At 36.4% G+C, this 17,927-nt stretch overlaps 3 protein-coding genes across 3 annotated transcripts; 1 reads left to right on the top strand and 2 right to left on the bottom strand.

The window, feature by feature from the left end:
• Positions 1-354: 354 nt before the first annotated feature.
• LOC148299863 (uncharacterized) lies at positions 355-1,913 on the bottom strand. Its single transcript, XM_088275589.1, has 2 exons — positions 1,828-1,913; positions 355-1,327 (listed from the first exon to the last, which is right to left on the bottom strand). The coding sequence occupies exons 1-2, from the start codon at positions 1,911-1,913 to the stop codon at positions 370-372; spliced, it is 1,044 nt and encodes a 347-aa protein (XP_088131715.1). The 3' UTR covers positions 355-369.
• A 1,730-nt stretch (positions 1,914-3,643) lies between these two features.
• On the top strand, positions 3,644-4,957 carry LOC148299862 (uncharacterized). The gene has a single exon (XM_088275588.1). The coding sequence runs from the start codon at positions 3,722-3,724 to the stop codon at positions 4,955-4,957; it is 1,236 nt and encodes a 411-aa protein (XP_088131714.1). The 5' UTR covers positions 3,644-3,721.
• A 999-nt stretch (positions 4,958-5,956) lies between these two features.
• LOC148299861 (sodium channel protein Nach-like) lies at positions 5,957-17,803 on the bottom strand. The gene is made up of 10 exons (XM_088275593.1): positions 17,703-17,803; positions 15,714-15,908; positions 14,069-14,347; positions 12,911-12,930; positions 12,148-12,221; positions 11,964-12,049; positions 9,870-10,069; positions 9,437-9,602; positions 7,789-7,886; positions 5,957-6,288 (listed from the first exon to the last, which is right to left on the bottom strand). The coding sequence occupies exons 1-10, from the start codon at positions 17,801-17,803 to the stop codon at positions 6,029-6,031; spliced, it is 1,479 nt and encodes a 492-aa protein (XP_088131719.1). The 3' UTR covers positions 5,957-6,028.
• Positions 17,804-17,927: the final 124 nt, after the last annotated feature.

The raw sequence follows: 17,927 nt of genomic DNA, 5'->3' as shown, positions 1-17,927 counted from the left end.
AGGTTGGTTAAATGATCACTTTACACATGTGTAACATTCACCATTCTACTCATTATTGTACCCATGTTACACCTATGTAAAGTGATCACTTAATCAGTCGATAGGTCATTAGCCCTGTAAATACATAGACTTCCATATTATTCTTCATCACTGTTTACTTTTTTTAACTTTAGCTCCTTCTTGTGTCCAGTATTGAACAAAGGCTTCCCTCTTGGACTTCCACAGTTCTCTGTTGGACGCGACTCTCTTCCAGTGCAGGCCCGCCACTTGAAGAGAGTCCTATGTTGAAATATCAAAATGTAATCATTAAAAAAATCTGTGTTTTTGCAAACAATCTTCGCCTCTCCTCTAGCATACCTGTATAAAATATCAGTATGCATTTATTATGTATCGTTCTACAAGTTCTTCAGTGTATTCAATATTGATTCTTCGATATTCTTCATCATTGGTCATACTTTTATGTATTTTCTCCGGCTTTTCCCCTAGAACCAACTCAACAAACTTATCAGTGTCCTCCATACTGTCTGCTACGTCGCTGGAATCCATCAAAATGTTGGGAAAAACAATCGTGGACTCTACTAGGGCCCACAATCTGTACTCTTCGCATGACTTTCTGAATGATTCCCATGGAAAAACCTTTTCGGCTTCTATATCGGTTTTGTTCAAGATCTTCGCTACTTCTTCGTGGTACATCCTGACAAATCGGTCGAAGTTTTTGTCTCGAAATGTCTTGTCGAGGTTCATGTAAAGAAAAGACACAACGTCGGCTGCTGGAGGACACAACCTATAGGCTTGGAAGTCCACGAACACGCATTGCTCAGGATTGCCTGAGTCATCGTACCTGTACAGTATGTTATTATTCCACAGGTCCAAGTGTGTCACTACATTGCGATACTCCTCAGATGGTTGAAGCTGGTTTCTGCCTCGTACATACAAGTCTTCCCAATGTGCCTTGATTTTATTGTAATATATAGTATCTTTTCCATAGCGATCGGAATATCCGACGATTTGAAGGGACCTGCATGGGGTTTTGTTAAACCATTGGTTGTCAGAGAAGTATGCCGCTCCGAGGCCTTTAGCGAACTTTCTTTCTAGATCACAATCCACTCCGTTTAATTTAGATTTTTTTTCTACTAATATCAAAGCTCCTGAGTGTAATTTAGCCAAAGCTTTCAATGTTACTAAGGTGTGGGCTTCGTCTTTAGGTTTCTTCAATTCGTGCATTTTGAAACCCTTGATGTGTAGATCTTCAAAAATTAAATTGTCCCCATCCGCATAGTAGCATTCTGGATGCCATGTCTCAGAGTCTAAAATATTAAAATTAAATCTTAAAATTTTCAAACATCTTTATTGGCAAGGTGATCAGTCCTGCGATTCAGGTAATATAAAAAAATTGTTACAGTGATAAATAACTTTTTATTTTGAACCCCCCGGGATTCGAACCCCGGCCTTCTGGCACAGTAGTGCTAGACAACAATAAATATTTCCAGTCATGAAAACATACAGACCACTTTGTACACCGTGCAACATTCAGTATTCTGGTGAATGTTACAGTGTGTAAAGTGATCACTTAAACCAGCCAATGAAAGATTGTAAGCACTTTAAATGACCAAATTTTTATATTCCTCATCATCTTTGTGGAGATATCAATTGAAAATATATAAATACTTTTTGGCGGAGCAAATCCAGAATTTGAGAACAAAATTTTATACTACGTTCAAAATATTGTAATGAGTTAAGGTAAAAATCATACAATATGGAAAAAAAAACCTAAGAAACTTACCTTTTTCCTGATCAAATTTTGTAAAAATTTCTTTATAGATGTACGATTCTTTTTCAAACAATCCAAATTGTGTGTTGAACTCGGCCCTCTTAGCGTTTTTCTTTGGAAACGTTTTAAGAAACATTTGCATATTGCATTCTTTTCCGTCCAGAATAAAAGTTATTAGTATTTTGAAATGATCTCCTAGAAATCCCAGAAGACCATCTCCAGCCTTTTGTGTGACGTAAGATTTCACCAGAAAATCCTTTCTCAACAGAGCTTTCTTTAAAGCTGAATTGATAGAATCCAAGCTTATAATTTCTGATTCAGAACCCATTGCAACTTGCAGTAACTAACACTGGATTGATACATCCCTTGACAATTTACTGTATTTATACAACTATTATTTATGTTATCAGTGCAACATATAAATTATTTTTAATCTTTCGATGCGGAAACTAAACTATTGCATGTATTTAATCTTCCTTCAACAAATTAAAGCCCACGACAGTCAACTAACTATGTATGCTAAAACAATCTTTACATGTAGATCTAAAAATTGCTCACTCAAATCACAAGATACCTCCCAGCTAAACGAAATAAATAACGTTCATAGAAATATGACAAAATCACACATATAGTCCGTTTTTTATTTTTTTTATAATTTTTTTTTTTTTGGGTTAACAACATATGTAAAACAAAACAATTAAAAGATATACATTAAACAAGCCAATTAAAGTTAACCACAGAAACACAAAGATTAGTACAAAATATTTAGTGTAGATCTAGCAAATGAATGAATGTGTGTGTGTGTGTGTGTGTGATGTTGATTCTTGTAGGGACATACATACAATGCTGAGAAGCATAGTTTTTAAAGATCCTGAGAGGACAATATGCTCACCATTCGACTTTTCAACAAAGACTTTCCGCATTTGAAAATGCCAACTTGGCTAAAACATGAGTTGTACTCACTAGCCATTCGAAACATAGGTGAACTCCGTGCATAATTAGTTGGAAGGACAGGTACTCTGAATAAAGATTGTGACGTGTGACGGTAGCCGGGTACATTATAAGTTATTTTGGAAGTCAAAACCGAACAATCTAGACGTCCTCTGATCCTGGAAGACACCCATATCCAATAACAAACGACGATCTTCAAGACTGCCAAAGGAATGTATTTTGCAATAAAGCTCTATAACCTGTTCTCATTTTCCATTAAATCATTGAATAAAGTAACTTTGTATTATATTTATTAATGTTTGGATGATGGAGTTGGGTACAAACAAAATATCATTCATGAGTGCATCACTCTTGACAAATAAATGTTTAACAAATACTTATCAAACAATAATTGTTAAATGAGCCCTCGGCACTTCCATTTGTTCCCCAATTCCCCATTTGAACATTTATCATACATCGTTTTTCAATACATTCTGAATGATCACATTTCAACTATACTCAGTTTACCTTCTTTTGCCAACTCTACACTTCACTTCCATGAATTTCTGTTTGTACTAGGACTCCGCTGTTAAAATAAATACTCAAACACACCATATCATGAACAAATAAATGTATGAATAAAAACGATATCAATACAAAATCGCAGAAGTTTTCCAATAGCTAATCTAATGTTTATTTTATGTATGTTGATTGCTGAAAACTTTCAAAAGCTTAAAAAAGCATACACTTATAGTCATAAATCAAAGGATGGTTTATTTTTAAAGAATGTTTGAAACAACACTTTGTGTTGTTGCTTCATTTAATGATTATCAAATAAAACAAAAGCTGTTTATCCAAACGTTATATATTATTTGTTTCGCAAACTTTGCAACTTATTCAAACATGCCATAATAGATAAGAATGATAATTTTTGGACGGTTTCTTACAATTATTTATATCCATCACATGTATTTTTAATTTTCTGACGTTCAGTCTAGTACTTGTTATTCGCGAGTGAGCATGGCTAAGATTTCCCTTTCTGAAAAGGAGGTTTCTTCGTTGCTGAGAAACCTCAAAGGTGGAAATGCCCAAGTGATTTCACATTCAGTCAGGACTCTTGGAGATACTCCTATAGGTTTTCTAGGAAACCATTTCCTTCTCGATTTGAAATATGAAGAAAAGGGCGACGAAGAGATCAAGACCATGAAATTCTTTGTGAAAACGACTCCGCAAATAGAACTGCACGCCGATTATGTCGAAGGAATAGGAGCTTTCAAAAAAGAAGTCATCTTATTCGACTCTATAATCCCGAAGCTTTTGGAAGTGACAGCCTTCCTAGAACACCCGTGGGCTCCTTGCTGTCACATAGCCAAGCCGAACCTCCTACTCTTCGATGACCTCTCCGCCAAAAACTATCAGCTGGCAAAGCAATCTAGATTATTCGATTTACAGCATTGCATCGCTGTACTCCAAACCCTGGCCGATTTCCACGCCGCTTCTATCATATTTGAACACAACCATAAAAAAAGGATCGATGAACTATTTCCGGAGGCTGTCAAGGAGGTGTGTTACATTCTAGAAGAAGGCCACACGAGGAACAAGTGGTTGAAATCCGTCACCAATGGCTGTGTTTACTTGTGTAATAAGATGGGACATGAGGAAGAAAGTCATTTAATCCCTAACATAATTCACGGCTCTATTTCTAATATAGGTCCGTCGTCAAAATGGTGCAATGTCCTTTCACACGGAGATTTATGGGGAAACAATTTCATGTTTAACTATGATAAATACGATAATATTAAGCATTGCGTCATTGTCGACTATCAGCTTGCGAGGTATGCTCCGTGTGCTCTAGATGTGATGTGCTGTCTCCACCTCATAGCTTCTCGGAAGGTCCGAGAAGATCACCTGACTGACTTGATCAAAAATGTGTATCACGAAAGACTGTGTGATGTCTTGAAGCAATCGGGGTTGAATGGTCATGAAATTTTACCCTTAGCTGACCTTGTGGAGGGATGTGCTAAGTACAAACAGTTAGCTTTGGTGGAAGCTTGCGTGTATGGAAATATAATTTGGATTCCTGAAGGGTTAGCGGCCGAAGTTGTCAGCGATCCTGTACGATGTATGGAAGTTGCGGTCGGCGACCGGACAGCCGTACTGAAGCAGGCGTTTGAAGAGGACGATTTCTTCAGGGATCAGATGACAGACCTAATTGAAGAACTTCTTCAATCATCTTCCGTACATTATTATAAATAAAAAAATACATATCGCTCACTCCTTTCAAGAACGTCATAAATAAAAAAAAATGATTTTCAGGAGAACATTTTTAAAGTTTAAAAATATAATACAATGTATTAAAAATAAATATCAAGCCACTTGTTGAACTTTTTACTATACGACAGATCTTTTTAGGTAAAACCTGAAGGTTTTTTCTCCATTTGAAAAATATTGAGTATTTTTAAAAAAATAATTAAACAATACCTTTTCTTCAAAATGCAAAAACAACACTTCCTGCCCTCTAGCGGGTAAATATTAAGTTGAATATATGCCTCTTTTGCTGGGATATAGTACATTTTCTGGGTATTCCGAAAACATGCACAACTAAAAATTTACAATTTTTGATTTATGACGTTCTTGAAAGGAGTGAGCGATATGTGACCTTTAGAATAAAAACTGGACATATCTAACATAACCATAGATGGCTACAGTGAATAACACATAAAGCGTGATACATGTAGGAGTTCCAAAATTTTTAGTAGTGTGGTTGTCAATCATGGGTAGAATGTTAAACGTTACATGTGAGTAAAGTGATGACTTATCCAGCCTATGACAGGTTTTAAGCCCTGTAAATGCCCAGACTTCCATATTCTTCTTCATCTGTGTTCTTCTCATTGTTTTTCTTCTTGGTGTAGCAGTTGTGACCAGTTTTTAAGAGGGGTTAGTCTCCTGCGATGTCGATTCTCAGCTGTCAATCCATCTCTTTGGTGGTCTGCCCGAGAGTCGTCCACCTTGGCGTTGACCGTGCAGTGCAATGTGGGGGAGTCTGGATGATTCCCTTCACCTCACACACACAAACCATTATCTTCTTTGTTGTCTTCCCTTCCTAACGACATCTTCCATCTCGTATATTTCTCTTATCCTAGTGTTCCTTATTCTATCTTGTAGACTCTTGCCAGATATGCTCCTTAGAGCCTTCATTTCTGACACGCGTTTTTTGTTACTGAGGTCATCTACCATATTTTGAGATGTAAAAATGCTATAATTGATTAATTACCCACATGTGAAAAATATCCAGGACCATTGCTTATATTAGTTTATATTATTTCATTACTTTTGTAAGTTTTTAACATCGCTAAAGTCCTTCCGTGTTCTTTTGATATCCACAAAAGCAAGATTGCTGCTCTCGGAAAACATCTTCACTATCGGAGCAGTCTGATTGTTGTTATTTGGTTGATCTGTCACGTTAGTCCTTTCCTTCCTTTCAGTGTATACGGTTCCATAATATCTTATTGTAAGATAATAGATAAGTTCTATAAAACTGAGGAGACTTGCCCCTACAAAGAGTCCTGTAGTTCCTCCAGTTGACACTGAAAAAAAAGATTTGTGGATGAAAAAATGATAAATGGATATACAATACATAATATACTAAAATATATATGCAGGTGGACCTAGACATACTCTTCTTGTAACACTTTTCCGCACCCAATGGTGCATAGGGCACTACATCGCATTGACGCAGTGTTATCTTGATTTTATTTTTGTTTATGTACAAGTTATATGGATCATTTAGTGGATTTTTGTTTCATCTAATTAAATAAATATGTTTTATTTAAATCTGTGTTGGGAACAGGAGGAATAATCTATATGGCCCAATCAGGAACTTCTCAGCATTCGCTCATTGCTGGGAGGAAACCACGTAAAACTCCTCAGGAGGAGACGGACTGTTGACTGTCATCAGCAGACCTTCTGTTCCACTAGAAGAGGGTTCAGTATTTTGTGTTATCTTGATAGTTTCTTACATGAAGGCAAGGTGATCACTCCAGCGCTTCAGAGACCAGTCCAGGGTAGTATTAAATCACTAATATTCATTTTCACCCCTGCCTGGGAATCGAACCCGGGACCTCCAGCATGGTAGAGCTGTATACGCTAACCATTACACCACGGAGGCGGACAGACATAAGACTTGCTCACAATTTTATTTTTATAAATATTTTACATGTGTATTTATTACATACTAGCTGTATCCAGCCACGCGTTGCCGTGGCTCAGTCTTGTTAAATGGAAAAGAAATAAAATATAATGCACATATTTGTTATTTGTTTCATTTTACAATGCTTGTGAAGCGATGAAAATATTTTCAATTGGTCTGGTGTTTGTGATGTATTTTTCACATAAACTTTGCCTATCCTTACTATCCTACCTGCAGATAAGCCTCTTAAAGTAGAGGCTTTGCGGGTTATTCCTTTTTTTTTAATAAAAAATAATAAAAACACGTATGAAACAACAATTCAATAGAAAACATTGAAATTGCTGAGTGACAGCAGTTTCAACAAGAATGACTTCCGCCATGAGTAATGTTTAGTATCATACATATTGCTGTTAAGTTGAACGGACGGCGCTGCCATGTTTTTAAATTAATGAATTACAACATGTGTATTCATCTCTTCTCCTCCTCTCTCCTTCCAATAATCGTTTTTTGGACCCGATGGTGCATAGGGCACTACAATACTTTTGAACAAATTTTTAGGAAACAGTGTGAAAGTCGAGAACCACCTGTATTCTTTTACAGTGTTATTATGGATATATATGTTATAATACTGCTTCTTCAAACACTTATCCGCACCCCAATGGTGCATAGGGCACTTCATCATATAAACGCAGTGTTATCCTGATCGTTAACACATGAAGGAAAGGTGATCAGCCTTCCGCTTCACAACCAGTCCTGGGTAATATTCAATTAATATTAGAGTGAAAAAATCACTAACGTTTATTTCATCCCCCCTGGGAATCAACCCGAGACCTCTTGAATGGTAGACGAGCTTGCTGACCATTACACTACGGAGGCGGACAAAATGTATAATACTAACCGACTAAATCCATTCGACTTCTGACGACATTCCTCTTGAATCTCTCCGATGGTAAATATTCCATCTTCACTTCAACTAGTGAAATGATACCAGGTCGTCTGAAATAATAACAATAAATGATACAGCCAGTCGGTATAACAGGGTGGTACAAAATGAACCTTGGATCTCAAATCAGCAATGAAGGAACTTGTGAAGGAGAGATTAGACGTCGTATCGCCATCGCCAAAAGTGCCATGTCTAAGCTAGACAAAATTTGGAAAGACCGGGGTGTGAGTAACTACACCAAGATGAAGCTTGTCAGGAGCTTGGTCCACTCCATTTTTCTCTATGCTGCTGAAACATGGACTATAAAAGCAGCAGAAAGGAGAAAAATTGATGCCTTTGAAATGTGGTGTTGGAGGCGCATGCTCCGAATTCCATGGACAGCTAGACGCACCAATGAGTCCATTCGCCAGGAACTACGCTTGGATGGCTTGTCTCTGGCCAATATCTGTACCCGACGGATTCTCCAGTTCTTTGGACACGTTGCGCGTGGCAACGAGGATAGCCTGGAACGCCTAGTTGTGATCGGTAGCCTGGAGGGAAAGAGAGGGAGAGGAAGATCCCCCACACGATGGACCGATCAAATTAAGGCAGCAGCAGGCACCTCAGTGGTTGGAGCGCTACGTGCAGCGCAGTCAAGGGATAACTGGAGAAGAGTCATTGCTTCTGCAAGGGTCACAACCCTCAGCAATGAGGATTAAGACGGAGAAGAAGAACAAAATGAATAACCCTGTCGGAACATGTTATGTTAAAATGGCGTCGTACGTCAAGCATATTTGACATCTGTAAACTACACAGCTGCTGTATGCAAACACATTGATAAAATGGGCAAAAATATGTATCAATACTAGCAACTTGACGGATTTCATCTTTTCAATTTGCATTCAGTCTTCTTTTATATGCTAGTTCTTAGGCACCATCTATGGTTTAGTTTAGTAAAAAAAATCGTGTGCAAAGTGATCACTTCAATCAGCTTATGATAGGTCGTAAGCCCTGTAATTCCAAACATCCATATTATTCTTCGTAAAAAATAATTCCTTAGCGGACTATCCAAATTTGTAAAATAATACTCAAAATATTGTATTGAATAAAAAATGCTGCTTCTTTGATATTTCACTCCCCATTTTCGTCCAATTGTCGATTATCGAACCACCGCCCAAGAAGTTTCACTTCAAAATAAAATATTTTATAACTCCTAAGCGGACAACCCAAATTTGTGAAAAAATGCTCAAAATATTGTGCACAAAAAAGTGCTGCATCTTTGAAAATTCTCTTTCCATTCTTGTCTAATTGCGAGTATAGAACCACCGCCTAAGGCCGTTTGTGCACGATATTACACGGAATTTCACCGTCCGGCACGTCAGTTAGCATATAAAACGGATGATTGGCTTGGATTGGCATATTTTTTTGTCCATCTTTCTTCTGATCAGTGTTCTTGATCGGTGCGTGAACACGTTGCGCGTAAATTCGATTACGCTTAACTGTCGTAGTTGCTTTCATTTTTCAAAACCGGACTGCTGGACGGTAAAATTCCGTGTAATGCACATGCGGCTTAAGAAGTTTCACATGAAAAATATTTTGATAATGGTGGTTTTTTTTTACATACATGACTTTATAGTCCTTGATGACGCTGATCTCTGCTTCCGTGCAAGATGGCGGACAGTCGCACACCAGCCCGTTGCGTCTGGCCCACGTAGGTCGCATCACAGAGAGGGTGCTGTAGTACTTGTTCAGGCACACTAACCCCTTCATCCCGCACTTTTCCTCTTCTCCTGGTATTCGCATTTTCCGGACACGAAGAGTAAATCCGTAAAAAAATATTAAAAATGGGACATTGACTTAAGTTTATTTGATTGTTAATTATATTTAATTTTTGTTTAACCGCTTTTTTTATTTCTAAAACTTCCAAATTACTAATTTGACTAGTTCTATTATTAAAATTGACTAGTTCTTTCTTCAAAATTGAATGAATGATTATTAATGCTTTTAATTTGGCTTAGCTGATGAAAATGACCTGTTCACGAGTGCATTCTACTTACTGGTGTTGGGCATGAAGTGGTCGGTGCAATTGCAGAGGTCTCGCTGTGCCTGCTTCCTGCACTGCACCGTGCAGGCGCTGCGTGAGTAGTAAGGGTAGGTCTGCAGCCAGTTCTCGTCCACGTAGCGGCAGTTGCGCTGCGCCGGGGTCGTCTCGCGAGCGATGGGGTCGTTCTCTATGCTCCTGATGGAAATGTGCCGGCTGAAATTTCAACAGTGCGTCAGGAAAATATCGAGCATCCAAGGACGTCAAGACACTCGTAATAATAAGCAATTCCAATTCATATTATTTTTTTTTTTTTGATATCTCATCAAAGATGAAGAAGAATATGGAAGTCTGGGCATTTACGGGGCTGACGACCATCATAGTCTTTTTCATCTTTGATGAGATGTAAAAAAAATAATAATATGAAAATAACTCCTGTAATCAGAGATAATCCAGATTTTGTGAACAAGTATTTGGACACACTCAAAATGTTGTAAATTTCCAAGTCGTTAAGTTCCTCTGTCTGTTTGAAAAGATTCTTTCAATTCATGACGCAGAATAAGAAATAGACTAACTAACTAACTAACCATCGCGCCGCTTACCCGCAAGGGTAGCCAGAGAGAATATCGCCACACCACTCTGTCTTTGCAAACATTCTCCGCCTCTTCCACGTTCATGCATATCCTCATACATACCCGCCGATTGTTTCGACTCCTAACCTGATCGTGCCAAGTTTTTTTTGGTTTTCTTCTGCTCTTTTTTCCAATTACATTCGCCTCATAAATTTGTTCTATCGTTCTTTCCTCACTCATTCATTCTACATGTCCAAACCATCTCAACACACCTTTCTTTATTTTATCGATAATGCTTATCCCAGCTTTGCATTCCTTATTTCACTATTCGAACATCTATCATACATCGTTTTGTCGCACATTCTTCTGAGAGATCGCATTTCGACTGCATTCAGTCTACTTTCATCTTTCATCATTAGAAATATAAATTTTTCATTCTCCTTTTTTCAAGTTGGGATATCAGTAATGTTTAAGCTAGAAAAAATCTGGAACAACCGGGGTGTGAGTAAAAACACCAAGATTGTCAGGAGTTTGGTGCAATTCATTTTTCTCTATGCTGCTGAAACACGGACCACAAACACAGCAGAAAGAAGAAAAATTTACGCTTTAGAAATGTGGTGTTGGAGGCGCATGCTTCGAATTCCATGAACGAGTCCATTTGTCAGGAGTCACACTTGGATGACTTGACTCTGAACAATATCTGTACACGACTGGTTGTGATCGGTAACCTGGAGGGGATGAGAGGGAGAGGAAGATCCCCCATACGATGGACCGATCAAGTTACGACAGCAGTAGGCACCTCGGTGGTTGGAGCGCTCCGTGCAGCGCAGTCAAGGGATAACTGGAGAAGAGTCATTGCTTTGACAAGGGTCAAAACCCTCAGTGATGAGAAGTAAGATAGAGAAATAAAGTGTCTATAATATTTTGAGTGCGTCCAAATTCTTGTTCACAAAAAACTGGATTATCTCCAATTATAGGAGTTATTTTTCATAATATTTTTTGACATCTCATCATAGATGAAGAAGGATATGGAAGTCTGGGTATTTCTGAGATGTCAAAAAATAATATGAAAAATAAGCTAACATAATAAAAATGAAAATGACATTTTCTGGCGTTTCTCATGTATCTGATTATAATCCAGGATTCGTACCTTTTATACTAATATAACAGTTTCTGCTTAGTAAAAAGCTTCTTTACATCTCACCAATAAATGTCTAGTGAAGTTCTAGTGATTCAAGAACAAGGTTTCAAAATTGGTTCCTATATATAGCACTTCCAAGAATTTGAGTAGTGTGGTTATTGAATGGGTAGAATTGGTGAATGTTACACGTGTGTAAAGTGATAATGCCCAGACTTCCATATTCTTTTTCATCTTTGTTGAGATGTCTATAAATTATATGAAAAAAGTGTCAATATAAATAACTCCGAATTGGACAAACCCATATTTCCGAACAAAGATTTGGAAATGCTCAAAATATTGTGACTAGGAAATTTGACTAGGTATTTAACAAAGCGAATTCTGTATTTTTGTCTCATACCGGTATCCGACACCCTCGCCAACAGAAAAATATTCGGATTGTAGTGTAGTCAACGTTGGAACTTCCTCTTCAGCGAGTGTGTAAATCTGCAAAAAATGATCATATCAATAATCTAAATATGCTCAGTAAAAATGTAAAATTAGCAGAAAACGTCGTAAAATGGAAAGATTTTACTATTACTTACTGTCGCAGGAATGAGCACATCGAACGATAACAATCCGAGACCATTTTTCCTGTTGACAATCATTGGTAGTGACTCTTTTATTTTACTTTTCCTGAAATAGTAAAACATTGTGAAAAAATATGAGTTTTCATTTAAAAATGGCGTATGGGGCAGCCTTACCCTCACACTTATTTACCACACACATTTAAGGACATCTATCCTTAAAGATATCCTTGGATTATTATTACCTACATTCATAACATAATCAGTCACTCAATAAGTTTGTAGGACATCTACCCCGGACGCTAACTATATAAATGTAGAATAAATGTAGAATTGTTTAATTTGCTTTTTTTTAACGTAACTATTTTTGTTATTGTAATGTTATGTTTATAATTGTTAATGTAACTATTGTTTATTATATAATTTTTTTATATGTAAGCTGTACAATTCCCAAATAAATAAAATAAAATGAAATAAATAAAAATAAGTGTAAGGCGAGATGGTTTAAACCCAGTACATAAGCAAACTGGTGAGAAAAACAGCAGGCTGCACCATAAGAGGTAACAGACCCCCAGAAAGACCACATAAACAATGAAAAAACAGCTGGTCTTCCACCTCCCAGGAGCGGACTCCGAGAACAACAGGACACAGTCCTAGCTAAAGAAGAAGATGAAGAGACATAAGTAACTCATATCCTATGTAAACTCACAAGTAAAATCATTGAACTAAGTAACTTCATTTCTAACTTAGAATCATTGATAATTTATTATTAGATTAAAACCAATATTTTTAGCTTTTCCACTTTTTTATTTGACCAGCGACCGGGTTTCGTCATTACCGACATCATCAGACTGGTGTAACCATCCAGTCTGATGATGTCGGTAACGACGAAACCCGGTCGCTGGTCAAATAAAAAAGTGGAAAAGCTAAAAATATTGGTTTTAATCTAATAATAAATTAAAAATGCAATTCCATCACGAAGTGTCAGTGGATAATATAAATCTAGAATCATTGAATTGTTGAAACTCATGCCTTTAACGAGACAGTCAGTATTATTCTTTTTCTTTTTCTTGGTGTAGGCCTTGTGGCCTGTTTTTAAGAGGGATTAGCCTCCTGCGATGTCGATTTCCAGCTGTCGAACCATCTCTTTAGTAGTCTGCCCAGAGTCGTCCACCTTGCGGTTGGCCGTGCAGCGCAATGTGGGGGAGCCTGGATGGTTCCATTCTCCTCACATGCGCATACCATTGTCTCCTTAGTTGCCTTCCCCACATAACGACATCTTAGATCGTATTGGCAGTTTTTTGCCTAGAATAATCACTCGCGAATTGCATGAAATTATGTAACACCCTCCATTGTCTATGTTCCCAGCGTATAAAAAATTAATAAATAAAAATAAGAAACAGCTCCTGCCCCTCTTCATCCTTCAACGTCCCAAGGACACAATTCTAAAACTTAGACCTAGAGTTTCACATACGGTGTTTGAAAATGATGCGGAATGCATCTAATCGCGTGTCACAATAGATTTTAAGAAATATTGGTATTTTATTTAAGAAAAAAGAGATTCTTCTTACTTTGACTGCAACGAGTTTATAATGTAGCCTTGGTATATAGACTTAGCTAATTTTATAGACTTAGTATAAAGACTTAGTTTCACATTCGGTGTTTGAAAATGATGCGGAATGCATCTAATCGCGTATCACAATAGATATTAAGAAATATTGGTATTTTATTTAAAAAAAAAGAGTTTCTTCTTACTTTGACTGCAACGAGTTTATAATATAGCCTTAGTATATAGACTTAGTTAATTTTATAGTCCTAGTATATAGACTTAGTTTCACATACGGTGTTTGTAAATGATGCATCTAATCGCGCGTCACAATAGATTTTAAGAAATATTAGTATATTATTTATAAAAAAAAGAGTTTCTTCTTACTTTGACTGCAACGAGTTTATAATATAGCAACCACCAATATCCGTCTCTATGGGCAGAAAATGCTTGCAACAGTCGAACGGTCTTCCATTGTACTTGCAGTTGATGATGGACTGTCTGCAGTTGCTCCTGACTGCATCAGCGTAGAAGGAGAAGTTGTTCATCGGGCATAAAGGATCGGCGTCGTCCTTATTGCAGAACTGCAGGGTGTAGTAGGAAAGGCCCTTGAAGTAGGCCAACTCCTTTAAAACTTCCTCAAGATCTACGGCGTGATCCGGAGTCCAAATTCTGGAGAGATGTCAAAATAATGCATGTGAAGTATGGTTATGTTTTCAATACATGGAAAGATTGATAAAGATACAGAAAAAAGAGTAAATGCTGATAACAGAGTGAATGGTTCACTGAAATCAGTTACAGCTAATAAAAACCTTGATCAGCAAAATCTAGGCAGTACACAATGGAGTCTCAGTTCCAATTTTATTTTTATGGAAGTGTAGCATGGAGTTGGCAAATAAAGGATGATAGTAGACTAAATGAAGTCGAAATGCGATCTCTCAGACGAGTTTTCGGCAAAACGATGTATGGTAGATGTTCGAATGGTGAAATAAGGAAAGATTTTTTTATTACCTAACGTCCAAGTGACTCTGAAATCTAGCTACGACTTATTCAACACCGCTTATTATGTCCCTACTCAGGCTTCAACTTTATAAGTTTCATAGCATATGCCTACTCGTGAGTGGATTTACACTTTATGTTTAAAGTTACTATAATTTCATATAACTCATGAGTGAAAATTCTAGCCAAAAACACTCGCTAAATAAGGAAAGAATGCAAGGCTGAGATAAGCGTTATCGATAAAATTAAGAAAGGTTTTCTGAGATGGTTCGGGAATGTGAATCGAATGAGTGAATAAAGAATACGCAAACAAATTGGCTAATGTATATAGAAAAAAGAGCAGAGGAAGACTGAGAAAAATATGACATGTTCAAATATTTCAACATCTTGAATGTGGTCAGGTAATTTGCAATATTTTGAGTGTGTCTAAATATTTGTTCATTAAATCTGGGTTATCTTCAGGTTATATTACAGGAGTTATTTTTATATTATTTTTTGACATCTCATCAACGATGAAGAAGAATATGGAAGTCTGGGCATTTACGGGGCTCACGACCGTCATAGGCTGGTTTAAGTGATCACTTTACACACGTGTAACATTCACCAATTCTACCCATTAGTGACAACCACACTACTGAAATTCTTGGAAGTTCCATATATATGAACCAATTTTGAAACATTTTTCTTGAACCACTAGAACTTTACTAGAGACATCTATTGGTGAAATGAAAAGAAGCTTAAAAAAAAATTGAATATTTTATTTTTATTTCAAACCTTGAGGTGTTCATTGAGTTCATTGATAACTTAAACCAGCCTATGACGGTCGTCAGCCCCGTAAATGCCCAGACTTCCATATTATTCTTCTTCATCTTTGATGAGATGTCAAAAAATTATATGGTCATGTAATAATTGAAATAATCGGCGGATATGCATGAATGTGGAAGAGGCGAAGATTGTTTGCAAATACAGATTGGTGTGGCTTTCTCTTCTCTCTGCCTGCCTCTGCGGAGAAAGCAGGTTGATAAAAACGTAGACTTACGTATCAGAGGCATTGTAGACCCTGTCTAGGTTATCGTTCTCGCAGACTGCAATGGCGGGGAAGTGCGTGTCCCAATCCTTGTAAGCAGTCTCCATTACAAAGGAAATGGCGTTGTTCTGGAAGGCGTCAATCGAAGCCGCAATCAGCATGAATGATCCATACCAAGAGAACAAAACGCAAACCAACCAGAATAACCTTGAGTTTGATGAAAAAAAATCAATCATTAATAATATTCTAATTATATCTAATTTCTTTAATTTTAATTAAATTAAACACTTGAATAATCCACTGAATTGAGTTTTATTTTTATTTACGACTAGTTTTGAAAACGACAATTGTTTTCATCTTCTGGTACAAATTAAAACTAACAAATAAAAATAAAAATAGTATTCTTGGAAACTCAAAATCAAAAGTAAACATATTAGATAGAAGCGGTATTTATGAAATTTCTTGCGGTGACTGCGATAAAAAAATATACGGGCCAAACTGCGAGAAGTCTAAGAATTAGAATTAGAGAACATCGTTGTGGTCTAACAAGTAACTATTTTTCGGAATTTTTCAAATCATATCATGGAAACTAACCACTCATTTGACTCTCATACACTTAAATTATTACACTCTGTCACAAATAAAGGTCAAGTCATAAATAATTTAGAAAATTTAGATATACATCAAAATTTTAATTCAGATAAAACAATAATTAATAATATACTGTTTCAAAATACGTCACCATTATTATCAATGTTTCCATTTAAAAAAATGTTGTTCCTTAACCCCCCTACCTATATTTATAAACCTATATATACACCTACATATATTTTTATTCGTTAGTTTTAATTTGTACCAGAAGATGAAAACAATTGTCGTTTTCGAAACTAGTCGTAAATAAAAATAAAACTCAATTCAGTGGATTATTCAAGTGTTTAATTTAATTAAAATAATCGTGTCATTCCACAAAGTTAATGCCGAATCAATAAATAATATAATTTCTTTAATATTTTATGACAAAAACAGAATTTTTTAAGGGTACATTTTCAAGTAAATTTACTTCATTTCATATATCTTTTTTTAAATAGGTAATATCCTAATGAAATTGTAAGACTCCCGTTGGTTTTTCGTCCCAAATACAGGATTTTTTCAGGACAAAATTCAAGTGAAATTACTTTATTGCATATTATAAATTTAAAAAAGGATCAGTTAGATCAATTATAATGAAATCGTTAGAATTTTCCTATTTTTTCCTGTGTAATACGGATTTTTTAAGGTCACATTTACAACAAAAACTTACTTAATATCATATTTTTTACAGAAATATATCAATAGATGATATTTTAATGTAAATGTGAGAATTTTCTTGATTTTTCATGCCAAATACAGGATTTTTCAACGGCGAATTTTCAAATATTTTATTGACGACCTGTCGAAGGCTGGTTTGAGTGATCACTTTATAGATACACGTGTAACATTTACCATTCTACCCATGATAGACAGCCACACTACCGAAAATTTAGGAACTCCTACATGTATCATGTAGTTCTCCAGTCGTATCATGTGTGAGTTCGCGGCAGCATCCATTGTTTATTTGACGAATCTCTATTTAGCAGAGATCACTCTAACTGGCCTGTGACAGCTCGTAAGCCCTGTAAACCCAGACCTCCATATTTTTCTTCATCCATATTGAGATTCAAAAAAAATATATGCCAGTCACGTAGGCACGTATATAACGATTCGCATATTTTACATCTCGCTAGAGGCATGTAAAATAAATATCTCGCTAGATAGCGAGTGCTTTTGCCTAGAATTTTCACTCATGAATTACATGAAATTATAGTAACTTTAAACATAAAGAGTAAATCCACTCACGAGTAGGCATAGGCTATGAAGCTTAAAAGGTTGAATACTCAGTAGGGTCATGATAAGCGGTGTTGCATAAGCCGTAGCTAGATTTCAGAATCACTTTAACGTTAGGTAATTCAAAAAAAAATTTACCTCTCCGTCCAGTGTAATTCATCGTCAGCTATAAACCGCAATCCGTGGAAAGAGGAATTATGTAAGTAATCCTTAAAGACAGCTTTAGGACCCAAACGCATTTTTGATCTCTGCAAAATATACGCTTTCAGTGCCAAACTGTAGTGGATGAAAAATTTTTATTATATATTTGTACCCACTGCATAATAGCTATCTACGTGCAGAATGCATTCTTGACAGGGTGTC

This window comes from Brachycentrus maculatus, unplaced genomic scaffold (genome assembly GCF_059751285.1).
Source record: "Brachycentrus maculatus isolate JH-2025_06_01 unplaced genomic scaffold, ASM5975128v1 h1tg000913l, whole genome shotgun sequence".
NCBI lineage: Eukaryota > Metazoa > Arthropoda > Insecta > Trichoptera > Brachycentridae > Brachycentrus > Brachycentrus maculatus.
The sequence above is the reverse complement of the archived record's forward strand: the minus strand, read 5'-3'. Positions and strand labels throughout refer to the sequence as shown.

Excerpts from the sequence above, each read along its gene's own strand:
- LOC148299862 (XM_088275588.1), top strand. The coding sequence starts at position 3,722 with ATGGCTAAGATTTCCCTTTCTGAAAAGGAGGTTTCTTCGTTGCTGAGA.
- LOC148299863 (XM_088275589.1), bottom strand. The coding sequence starts at position 1,913 with ATGCAAATGTTTCTTAAAACGTTTCCAAAGAAAAACGCTAAGAGGGCC. Across the intron at positions 1,328-1,827 it reads GGATTGTTTGAAAAAGAATC|ATTTAATTTTAATATTTTAG; the intron begins GTACATCTATAA and ends GAAAATTTTAAG.
- LOC148299861 (XM_088275593.1), bottom strand. The coding sequence starts at position 17,803 with ATGCGTTTGGGTCCTAAAGCTGTCTTTAAGGATTACTTACATAATTCC. Across the intron at positions 15,909-17,702 it reads GAATTACACTGGACGGAGAG|GTTATTCTGGTTGGTTTGCG; the intron begins GTAAATTTTTTT and ends ATCAAACTCAAG. Across the intron at positions 12,050-12,147 it reads ATGTGCTCATTCCTGCGACA|ATTTACACACTCGCTGAAGA; the intron begins GTAAGTAATAGT and ends CATTTTTTGCAG.